This window comes from Callionymus lyra, chromosome 2, assembly GCF_982586985.1.
Source record: "Callionymus lyra chromosome 2, fCalLyr1.hap1.1, whole genome shotgun sequence".
In the NCBI taxonomy this organism is placed as follows: Eukaryota; Metazoa; Chordata; class Actinopteri; order Syngnathiformes; family Callionymidae; genus Callionymus; species Callionymus lyra.
In genome coordinates, this window is record NC_141819.1 from 13,163,581 (window position 1) to 13,175,684 (window position 12,104).

At 37.5% G+C, this 12,104-nt stretch overlaps 1 protein-coding gene across 2 annotated transcripts; it reads left to right on the forward strand.

Moving 5' to 3' along the window:
* On the forward strand, positions 1 to 11,833 carry cth (cystathionase (cystathionine gamma-lyase)). 2 transcript variants are annotated; one of them, XM_087783579.1, is made up of 12 exons: positions 2 to 256; positions 1,700 to 1,781; positions 1,870 to 1,965; positions 3,278 to 3,387; positions 5,928 to 6,062; positions 6,142 to 6,199; positions 6,798 to 6,875; positions 7,167 to 7,319; positions 8,135 to 8,256; positions 8,786 to 8,838; positions 9,223 to 9,361; positions 11,256 to 11,833. In XM_087783579.1, exons 1-12 carry the CDS (start codon positions 77 to 79, stop codon positions 11,268 to 11,270), a joined length of 1,221 nt encoding a protein of 406 aa, XP_087639705.1. In that variant the 5' UTR covers positions 2 to 76; the 3' UTR covers positions 11,271 to 11,833. The 2 variants fall into 2 exon arrangements, with proteins under 2 accessions (XP_087639706.1, XP_087639705.1); XM_087783580.1 differs by lacking the exon at positions 11,256 to 11,833 and having other exon boundaries at positions 1 to 256; positions 9,223 to 9,376.
* Positions 11,834 to 12,104: the final 271 nt, after the last annotated feature.

Here is a 12,104-nt window from a genome sequence, read left to right on the forward strand (position 1 = left end):
CCCGCTATAAACGCTCACCCGCCCGCAAGACCTCGCGGCTCCTCCGAGTTACACGTGGAATCCCCAAGAACCAGCGATGGACAAGACTCCAGGGAAAGAGTGCGACCTGTTTTCAGGCTTCTGCGAGAACTTCAAGTCTTTCGCCACGATCGCCATTCATGTGGGCCAGGAGCCGGAGCAGTGGAAGTCCATGGCCGTCGTTCCTCCGATCTCTCTGTCCACCACATTTAAACAACAAGCACCAGGACAACATGCGGTATGTTACTAGTTTAAATCATTTAAACATCACTTATTGTACACGCATATTTTTTTATACCGTGATCCGTGCTGTTATTATAGTGTTATTACTATTATATCTCGCTATAAACATCAAATGATCATGTTAAGTAATGTCAAAACGACCAATTATCTCAACATATTTTATCGTTTTAAATATATTTGACCTTCATTTATTTATTGATATGTACTTTGCAACTGTTAATAATTGACATAATAAAAACTTGTTAATAATAAACTTTGTTTTTGAAGAGAAAACTAAGATTAACTAGTGTGGCCTGGTTTAATTTTGCACGAACAATATTTGATCTAGTCTTGTACATTCGTTACTCTGTCCATATATTATCTTATCTTGATCTTTTAAGTATATATTTTATTGAGTATTGTTTTGATCGTTTAAGCGCTTTATGACCCTGGTCTAGAAAAGCACTCTATAAATACAAATTACTTACTTACTATATAAGAAGTTCAGTTCAGTTGTGAGTCATGAATTAATCTGTCCAAACACAGGATAACTACTGTGGTTAAAGTTGAGTTTTACACTCCGGTGACTCTGTGTTGTTGAGAGGTCAACACAGGTTTGGAGTGTGTCAATAATTATACTTGGATTAAGTGACTGATCTCAAGGATAATAAGTTGCTTTACTCACATGGGAGGGTCAATGTGTGCAGTTCTTCACCCAACAACTGAATTGTTCTTTGTATGTGCTACATGTCTCTGTGTAAATGTGTCCCAAGAAGAACTCAAATAAATAAAAATAGTAAATGTGTCTATTTTGGATGATCCAGGATCTTTTCTACTTCAAAAACTCTTTCTCTTCATTCATTCATTCTTCATTTGTGCATTCCAAACTTCCTAATTACAATTAAAAAGGGCCCCTCACTCCCCCCCCCTCGTGCTGATCTGGTGAACTTTGAACCTGCTGTGCTAGGCCTCTGCAGGTTTTTTTTTTTTTAGTGTTAGCTCACAATGGCTCTGTTTTAGTCGACTTTTTTTCCCAGCATGAAGAGCAAAAGCAGATGTTGTTAATAACATACAGTCACCGGAGTGCGTAGAAGCTTATCTCACTTATTTACTTTTTCTTTTTTTCTTACAGATGTTCTTCTTCTCAGGGGGGGGGGGCAAATCTTTTCCCTGGGGGCGATTTAAACCTGCTCCTCACATGGTTTCGCACATGTCAGGACAGTTTTTCTTCCTGTTGTTAAGCTGATTTCTTCTGGGCTGATTAACACTTTAAAACTTTTGTAGTAGGTTTTAAATCTTTGACCTCCGACCTTCCAAAAAGCCCTCCAGCACCGTTTGAAGTTACGGTTTAGTTAAGCTTTTGCCACACTTCCATGTTTTAGATTCATCCGTCATTGTCTTTCCCTCTTGATCAACATGCTCTATTTTTGTTTAAAATATTATTTCTTTTTCTCAACAGGGATTTGAATACAGCAGAAGCGGAAACCCAACCAGGAACTGTCTTGAGAAGGCTGTCGCCGCCCTGGACGGAGCAAAGCATTGTGAGAGGATCTTAAATTCCTGAGTAAAACATCAAATCGTCTGAATAAATCTGATTTATTTCCCCCTTTTTTTCTTTGGCAACCACAGCCTTAGCCGTGGCTTCGGGTCTGGCAGCAACAGTGACCATCACTCACATGCTGAAGAGCGGTGATGGAATCGTGTGCATGGATGACGTGTATGGAGGTAAGTCAGCATCAATGGAATTCGTATGAGGCTGTATGTGTGCATAATCACAAATTGGCGGAAACAATTTTGCACAATACAAGACTTTAAAGCAAAAAAAAACTTTAGGAAGCAGCCGTGATTAAGTGTCGAGAGCCATATCAGAACAGTGTAACCATTGCTTTTATTCCTGTGTTGCACCTTTGCCACATACCACATGTCAATTTTTTCTTCTTGTTGGATCTTGTTCTATCAGTTTCTGGTCTTAGCATCCAGGTTAACCTGAAAAACCTCTCATTACTTCACCTTTCTGACCAAGTTTGGTGGACTCAAGTGAATAACATGAATAGAATAAGAGCTACAGAGAGTTCTACTACATATTTACATAGTTCTGCTCTAAGTAACCATTTGTACATGGAAGACACAGACGGTCTTCTGTATTAGGATTAAAAACAAGGAACTGAATAAATTTGTGTTTAACCAACACAAAGCAATGTAAGTAAGTAAAGGTTAGTTGTAAAGATCTGTCTAGACCAGGGTCACAAAGCACTTTAACAATCAAAAAACAATACACAGTTAAAATATATACTTTAAAATGTCAAGACAGATGACAAACACAGGAGTTCCAGAAAATTAGTAAAAAGCCTGAACAAATAAAAATTTCTGAAGATGTTTCTTGAAGGAGTCAGTAGATCATCAAACACAGAGAAGATCGTTCCAAAGCTTAGGAGCAACAGTCTGGAAGGATTTCTCTCCTCTGGTCCTGAAGCGTGTTCAGGAACCATCAGTAGATTCTGATCCACAGACCTCAGAGCCCGAGCTGGGGTGTAAGGCTGGATCACATCACTGATGGAAGGTCTGACCATGAATAGATCTGAAAGTAAGAACCAGAATTTTAAATTTATCCTGAAAGAAACTGGCAGTCAGTGAAGAGTTTTGAGGATCGGAGAAATGTGAGTTCTTCTACTAGAGCGGGTCAGAATTCTCGCTGCAGAGTTTTGTATGAACTGCAGGCGAGACAGCTCTTTCTTGTTAAGACACAAAAATAAAGTGTTACAATAGTCTAAACGAGAAGACACAAACGCATGGATTACAAGCTCCATTTACATTTACGATTACACCTGATCGTTTTGTGACATAATTTTTCTCAGTCAGTTTTCTGTAGTGTTGAACTAAAGACATTTCTTTGTCAAATACAGCACTCCGGTTTCTCAGGCTTTTTTTTTTTTTTTTTACAAGACATTTTTTGAATGTGTAGTTTAATACCAGGAGCTTTAAACACCCTCATTATTAATGAAATAAAACAATTTTTCTTTTCTCACACTCTCAAAAGGCACAAACCGCTATTTCCAGCAAATCGCCATCACTATGGGCCTAGAGCTGGCTCTGGTCGACTGCACGAAACCAGAGTTGCTGAAGGCGGCTCTCAAAGAAAACACCAAGGTAAGACGATGCATATCCCACGAAAATTCTTTAAAAAAAAAAAACAACTAAGGTAGTACATTCTTCAGAATAAACTCTCTGGTCTCAACAATATGAAAAATGTCTAAACAAAACAAATGAGATATAGCTTAAGTTTTCACATTTCTCAAATAACGTTTATTGTTTTGGCTAATGCAAAAAAATACCTCAAACTTCTCAATCTTGTTTTTCTGTAAAAGAGTTCTCCGCTTTAAAGTTAAGCTGCATAATGAAGTATAAAAAGCCATTATATTGTAGCTACATTTAAGTCATGTAGCCAGTACTAAATAAATACCGAAGCCCAAGGAGCGGAGGTCTGCTACTGCAGCCGCAACTTAATAGTATCTCTTAAATAACCACGTGAAAATGTTGAGAGGCAGGGTGTGCTCTACCAATTGAACTATCGGGGTCTGTGACAAAAAGGAAGTAGATTGTACGAGATTAAATAAATAATTTAAGGATTTTGTGGCCACTAATTCACCCCCCCTCCATGTCATTTCGTTGGCACCGTCAGTAAATTGTATATACATTAGATATTAGCTAATGAAGCTTCATGAAACAGTGTCATTATTTTCAGAGTCCACTAGATGGCGGTCTCTGCACCTTTTTTTTTCTTTTGATTTCAACAACTGTTCTAATGAAATGTCACATCATTTTTAAACTGAGGGCGCCACCTACTGACCTCTAAACAACACAACACTGTTTCATGAAGCTTCATCAGACCGTCACTAGTAGATATTCACCCACTGTGAAGCTTCTAGAAAGGATCCAACGCTGTCAGTTTCAGCAGAGAACGATCACGGGTTAAACGAGGTTTGAATGTTCTTGTCCACACAGATGATCGTTGAAAGTTTGTTTACCCAGTAAATAAGTGATTTCCAGGAACAGTCAATGGAGCGCAGCATCAAAAGAGCTCTAGACAAACATCCAGGCTCAAGTAGGGCACAGTCGGATCCACGAGGCCGGGTCAGTCGGTCATCGTGAATAGAAAATTGTTTGTGATCACAGCTGTGTTCGAGGGAGGGAAGTCCACTCGAAAAATCAGGGAAGTGAACACATCAGTTTATATGAGCACCAGGAGCTCCACTGGTCAACGATGACAAGCATCTGCTGGATAGAACAAAGAAGAAAAAGTAGCTTTAGAGACAAACACCCCGGAACAAAGAGATTCTTTTGTCCGATTATAATAAGACAGACCCGAAGTGTGGCCCGGGGGCCACTTTGTCGCCCTCTAGCTGCATGCATCTATGCATCTTTGGGTGTAGAAAAACTGCATGTAGATGTACAGATTGGAATCTAGTAGAATCTGGAATCTTACTAGTAGAGCTTGGAATTCCATTTTGTATGATGAGGATTCCAGATTCTACTAGTGAATCCCAATCTGTACTAGGAGATAATGGAATTCTACTACTGTATTGGGATCTGAATATTGGAATTCCAATCTGTCCTAGGACCGATAGAAGCTTGTTTAGAGGTCAGGGGATGAGTCCAGCTAAACTTTGGGAAGTGGTCCCGCATGTGGAGAATCCACTTGTAGGCCTCGTCGGGCCTGCTGGTCATGTCGATCAGGTCCACCTGCAGCAGGTTTCTTCGATGGAACTATGATTGGAATTCCAATCTGTACTAGTAGGATTCCAGATCCTACTGCATTCCAATCTGTACTGTGACATAGACTAGATTAAATGCATTTTATTTTTATTCATTATTTATTTATATGCCATTTCTTTAGTAATGTATTTTATTTTTTTCATTAATATTATTTTATTATTCTATTCTGTAATGCCGCCACAACAACTTCAACAGTAACAGATTCGGATTTTGAAATCTACATTTTTTGCTATTTAGAAACAATATTAACTATTGATCATCTGATGAAGCTTCATGAAACAGTGTCATTATTTTCAGAGTCCACTAGATTGCGGTCTCCGCACTATTTTCCTGTGTTTTGAACAACTGCTCTAATGAAACATCATTTTTAAACTGATGGCGCCACCTACTGACCTCTAAACAACATGACACTGTTTCATGAAGCTTCATCAGACCATCGCTACTATAAATAGTTTCATTTTCATACGAATTGATTCACATTTATTTAATGTATTTAATTCAATTTTAATCAAAACTAATATAGGATATATGATCATACCTATGCATTGGTATTATTTGTATAAGTAATTTCCACACAGTTACGTATTTTATATATTACTATTATTATTGGGAAAAAATTTCCCAAAGGAGACCTCCTGAGGGATCAATAAAGTTTTACCTTACCTTACCTTATTATACATGTACTATATCTATTATATTTGTATACTATATTTATCAAATGTATTAATATTTGATTCAGATAATAAACTACATAATAATGTATGTATTTTTTTTCTCCCGATTATTTACTGATTACCGATTATTTTATCAGAACAAAAAGAGAATAATATAATGTGTAAAAGATGGATGGATGGATAAAAGAAGTTCCATAATATGAAGGTTCCTCAGTTTTTTTTGTTTGCTCTTCTCTGCAGATGGTGTGGATAGAAACTCCCACCAACCCGACCATGAAGGTCGTAGACATCAAGGCCTGTTCCGATCTGGTCCACGCTCACAACAAGGACATCGTGGTGGTGGTAGACAACACCTTCATGTCGGCATACTTCCAGGTGACACATCCGTTTTCTATTCTCCCCTTCCTTCACCCTGGAGGTCCTTAAGCACTGACTGACTCTTTGTCTCCTGCAGCGGCCCCTGGCTCTGGGAGCTGACGTCTGCATGTACTCAGCCACTAAGTACATGAACGGTACGTGGTTACACAGGCGTTGTTTGATTCATCAAAGGTTGGAGGGTATTTGATAATGAAAGAAAAATATTGAACACGTCATGTTTGAGCAAACTCTGAGCAGAGGCTCATTAGAAACCGAGTCGCAAATGTCAAACCGATTGGGGAAAATACCCTTTCTAGTTTAAAATAGTTTTTATTTTTCTGGCTTTTCCTTGATTTTCTGGAACTCCTGTTGTGTTATCAGTTTTATCTTGATCTTTAAAATATATACTTTATTGAATATTGTTTTGATTGTTTAAGCTCTTTGTGACCCTGGTCTGGAAAAGCTCTATACAAATAAAAATTACTTACTTAAAATATAGGAAATAATTCAAGTTTTTCTTCTCAAACCTGTTTTCAAACCAGTTCCCCCCTTTTAAACTGATATATCACATTGAAAAAGAGCTAAATAATGCCAGATGTTGAAATTTCAACTAATTTATAACACTTTTTAAAAACTCTGGAGCCATAAAAATCACAATAATCTACCTGCTCATGACTGTATAAAAGTGTTTATAAAATTAAATGTACAAAAGAATCACTGTTTAACAGCTTTTTTTTGCTCATTTCTCTGCAGGTCACAGTGATGTGGTCATGGGTCTGATCTCTGTGAACAGAGAGGATCTCAACGAGCGACTACGTTTTCTGCAGAACGGTGAGTAAAAGAGAAGAAGAAAACCATTTTAGTCCAGAACACATCAGACGCTTACAAGTCAAAACGCTTGCACTTGTTTCAACGCCTTATTTATTAGACGTAAAGTGAACTGCAGACGTCGGTCAACAAGACTGCTGCACCTGACAAAGGTTCAAAGTCCATCGTGTAACTCGATAAGATCTTTGTAGCTAATCTTGTTTAATCGATGTCATGAATGTTGCTTTTTATTTTTGGATAAAATCAACGTGTTGCTTTGACGCTCTCTAACGTCCGAATCATGTGACCCCTCAGCTCTCGGCGGCGTCCCGTCGCCCTTCGACTGCTTCCTGTGCAACCGAGGCCTGAAGACTCTGCACCTGCGAATGGAACAGCACTTCAAGAACGGCATGGCCGCCGCCAAGTTCCTGGAGGCGGATCCCAGAGTGGAGCGTGTCATTTATCCAGGTGGATCATGAACACTGACCTTTACACTTTGTTCGCTGTACTTTTGAGAGTAAGTCACATGCTAGCAGATAATTTAATCTTTAAAATAGTTAATGTTATGAAACTAAAATCTTAACTTAAAACATAGTCTCAGAAAATGTCACAAAACTCTTCCCAGTCACGTGATCACCGTGAAGAGAACGATCTTGTTTGTGGAGTTAAATCAAGACCAGCATTAGCGGCTACTGCCATCTTGTGGTGACTTTTATTATCTGGACATTTTGACGCATTCAAAGGACTAAAAGAAATAAACAAAAACATTCAAATATATATATTTTTTAAAGCAACTATCACAAAATAAAGTATTTAAAAAATGTATTTTTAATTTATATTCTAGAAATATAAAATATAAGGCTCTTATAGGTTTGTTTATTTTCTTTTTTATAGTTCGGATTATGTTTTTTGTTTTGCTTTAATACATGGGATGTATTTAAGTATCCAATTTTAATGTATTATGACTCTTACCTTCATTTAATTTATTTTATATTTGCTTTATTTTATATATAAACGGATGCTTCTCCGATTATAGACACTCATCAGTAATTTTCTTTTTTTTTGGTAGTATTTATTTTAATTTTAATTAATCTAATAAATATATTTAATAGTCCTTAACATTATCCAAACACAAAAACTACATAATAAAACATCAGATTAGACTAGTTTTGTTGAGAAAAACACTCGTACAAATGAGATAAATCCTTTCCAAGAACCTCCACACGAAAATGACAACATCCTTAAAAAGTGCTTTTTGTAACGGTGTCGCGCGTCCGCCCCAGGTCTTCCCTCACACCCGCAGTACGACGTGGTGAAGCGACAAAGCACGGGATGTCCCGGGATGATCACCTTCTACATCAAAGGAAAACTGGAGCACGCCACCACCTTCCTCAGTAACCTTAAGGTACGTTTCTTTTAGTGGGATAATTCTGACAACTACACACACTGAACACAAGATGGCGCCAGATACGTTTGAAATGAATGCGACAGAAGTTAAAACCACGTTTATAAATAGACATTTTTGATGTATGGGTCAAAGTTCACTTCAGGTTGACAGCATCTAGCATGTTTAGCACATGCTAAGCTAGCAACCTTAACATTCATTTTAAAAATTTATATTTACATTGCAGTGAAAAAAATATGATCCTGCCAATGTTTGAATGATTTCATAAACTGTGTGTTTTGAAATTGTTTTTTTTAATTTTTTAACTAAGAAAATATAGTTAAGAAAATAAATAAATAATTAAGTCAATGAAGATTTGGTGAAAAAAAAAAAAATGTTTTAATGATTTTTCTTTTTCATTTTTAAAGAAAACTATGAAAAAAACAAACAATAAATGTTCTTTCTGTTCCTTTCTGTCATTTTGACACATTGCATATTTCAGAACTCATGAACTCGAAGTCTCATCTCATTTTTATTCTTCTTCATCCAGCTTTTTGCCATTGCGGAGAGTCTTGGAGGATATGAAAGTTTAGCCGAACACCCGTAAGTATTCAATCATAATTTCTGTTGTGAATATGTTCTTCAGTCCTTCACCACTAGGGGGAGGAAATCTTTTTTAATTTTTTTTATTAAAGTGTTCGTTCATCCAAAATATAAATTGCACTCATTTTCTACTCAGAGTTGGGATTATTTTCATAGTAGTCTGTTATTTTTTGAGTTATAGACAAAAATGTTTGTTCATTTTAATGTAGCGACTGGAGCTCAGTTGTCTTCATCTTCATCTTCGTCCAAAAAAAGACACTTTTATAACCCAAACCCTTAAATGCCATGAGGGCGAGAAAAACAAGAGAAACTTGAATTTCAGTTGAACTAACCCCGTCATCATTTTCTTAACCCCAATTGCCTTTTTTTGTTCTATTCGTCCAGAGCGATAATGACGCATGCGTCAGTGCCCGAGAAAGAGAGAATCTTGTTGGGCATCAGCGACACTCTGATCCGACTCTCTGTGGGCCTGGAAAATGAGGAAGACGTCGTCGAGGACCTGAAACAGGCTCTAGATGCTGCTGTGAGTATTAAATAACCGAAGAAACATATAATTTCTGTATGTATTGCGCAACATCACTGCAGTTATAACAACATATCCATCCTTCTATACATAGAGAGATAACATGGGTAACATAGAGTTCTGACTAAAGAGATGTAGAAAATAGAAAGCATATTCTTTCCGGCGTGGTTTGAGTAAAGCTAAAAGAGAGAGCCGACCAGAGTTCACATCCGACTCGTGTCATCGTGTGGTTTCATATGAGGCACTTTGCTGCGATAAAGCTGAAACTATTGCATCACACTCCCGACCACATCTATTGTTTGCTGCTATTCACCAGAAACTCTCTATCTGAGCTGCAGTGACTGTGGGTCGTGTTCCTGCTTTGGCACGAACCTCCGACTATTTCCTTTTCAAAAGTTATTTTACGATTCATCCGTCTGCGGCTTTTCCTCAGACGGGAGAGTTTCCAGGACATTCACTTCGTATCAGTAGTTTAAAAGGGTGATGTGCACAATAAGGACTTTTAAGAAAGCAGAAAATAAAGCGTAGACTAGATTATCTTCGTTTCACTTCTATCTACGACACTCTTTGTTCTATTGTTTGTCTCCACGTCCGGCCTTATTCAGACTTGAGTCTCCGTTATAATGTAATATTCAACCCAAAAAAAAATGTAATGGAAATAACATTTTTTCAAGTATATGAACAATACCACAGAGTGAAGCTAAAAAGTAGTGAGGCTTTGTGATACAGTTGTGTAGTGAAGATACTGTATCGTTTAGAAAAAGGTCACTAGATGTCACTCTGTGCTTTATAATCTTTGGCTCTAATCCACTAATTCAATACTGGCCTCGTTTTCAAATGTAGGGTGCCATCTAGTGGCCTTTCTAAATAAATACACTGTATAATGATACTTCACTACACAGCTGTTTCATGAAGCCTCGTCGACCCATTACTACTGTAAAGTCTAAATTGGAAAAATGCCCTTTTCTCTCCATGAAAAGGTTCTCAATTATGGGTTGAATAAGATCAAGACTTTGGGAATTTTTCACATTTGGCTCCTCATTTTTAATTTTATCACATGTGAAACAGGTTTAAGCACCTGATGTGTACAATTTAAAGGTCACTTAAATGTTTGACGTCACTCTCTGCTTTATAATTGTTGGCTCAGATTTAATAGTTAGAAAAAGATACCAGGTTTCATTGAACTAAGAGTGTTAACAAGTGGCCTTTTATAAATCGACACTGTATCATGATGCAGTGTCTTTGAAACGGCTGTTTCATGAAGCCTCATCAACCCATCACTAGTCATTACAACATTTACAAGTTGGACAATTCTTTTCATGAACATTTAAAGTGAAAGTTCACCCAAAATTCATTCATTCAAACTCATCTTCTATTCACCATCATGTCGACTAAGGGTTGGGATAATATTCAGAGTAATCTGTTCCTTTTTAGAGTTATAGACAAAAATGTTTGTTCATTTTAATGTAGCAACTGGAGCTCGGTTGTCTTCATCTTCGTCCAAAAAGACACTTAAAAACATCTAAATATCGGTATAATCTATATAATGTCTATAATAACGTCCCTCTTGTATTGAAGTCTATAATTTAAGATCCTTTGTCACAGATGTTTAAAGAATAATTAGCGATAAAGACAGGAAGTAGTCCCGGATAAATATCACAAGTGCTTCCAGTTTGTATGTTTTTAAGTGCGACATTTTGGACGAAGACGAAGACAACTGAGCTCCAGTCGCTACATTAAAATGAACAAACATTTTTGTCTTTAACTCTAAAAATGAACAGATTACTGACAATTTTAAGAGTTGAAAAAATGGAATTCTGAGTGCTACTATCACTTAAAGTCACAGGAGGTTCTCAGCAGGTGTGGATTTAATAATAATATTTCTGTTCCACAGCACCCCCAGAAGTGAAGAAGCTCTCGCCGTCCTCCAGTGCTGAATCTGCTCAAATCCCAAAGAACGTCCCGAGCAGCAATTTTTACATCACTGGCCATTAAACCAGTGTCTCCTCGTGCACCAGACGACAGCTCTTATTTTATTTAAGCTGGACTTCATTTTATCTGGGACACCAGCGTGGATACGAATAGAAGATCTTTGAAGTCCACCAGACAGTGATATGTAGTGAGATGGATTACGTGTATTAACAAAAAAGACAAAAAAAGAACAATCTAAGTCTGCTTTCGTCCAAATTGAAATGGTTGATCAAAAAACATTTTAGTGGCTCCAGGTATTGGCATGAAGAGAAGGTGCTAACACACACTAGGTAATGAACCGACCTCGTGTGTTTGTGTGTGTGTGTGTGAGTGTGTGTAAGGAGTTAACATACCAGTATGTAACAATTTCCCGAAAGATACCTCCAGAGGGATCAATAAAGTTTTATCTATCTATCTATGTGATGTGTTTCAGAGGAGATGAAGTGAATCCCTCACGTGTGGAACAAATGTTTGACTGGATTATTAAAGAAGTGTTTCACATTTTTGGTGTCGAGAGTATTTTTCATTTCCGTCAACTTGACCATTAGGATGTCGTTTAAAATCCTCGACTGTGGTCGATACGTCAGTTAAGCATCAGAGTGACGCCTCCAATGAACCGGTCGACTTGATGGTAACGGATCCATCGATACCAACACAAGCAGTTTCACTTGATGACATGAGTTCACTGAGGAGGGGTTGGACTCACGGGTCACTACATCCAACACTTTTTCCTTAACAAACCAGAGCCGGAACATTTTTGACCAAAGATCTG

Bases quoted from the DNA above. Each gene is read 5' to 3' on its own strand.
- cth (XM_087783580.1), top strand. From the start codon at position 77: ATGGACAAGACTCCAGGGAAAGAGTGCGACCTGTTTTCAGGCTTCTGC. The intron at 1,966-3,277 runs GTAAGTCAGCAT...CACTCTCAAAAG, and splicing joins CATGGATGACGTGTATGGAG to GCACAAACCGCTATTTCCAG. The intron at 6,876-7,166 runs GTGAGTAAAAGA...GTGACCCCTCAG, and splicing joins ACTACGTTTTCTGCAGAACG to CTCTCGGCGGCGTCCCGTCG.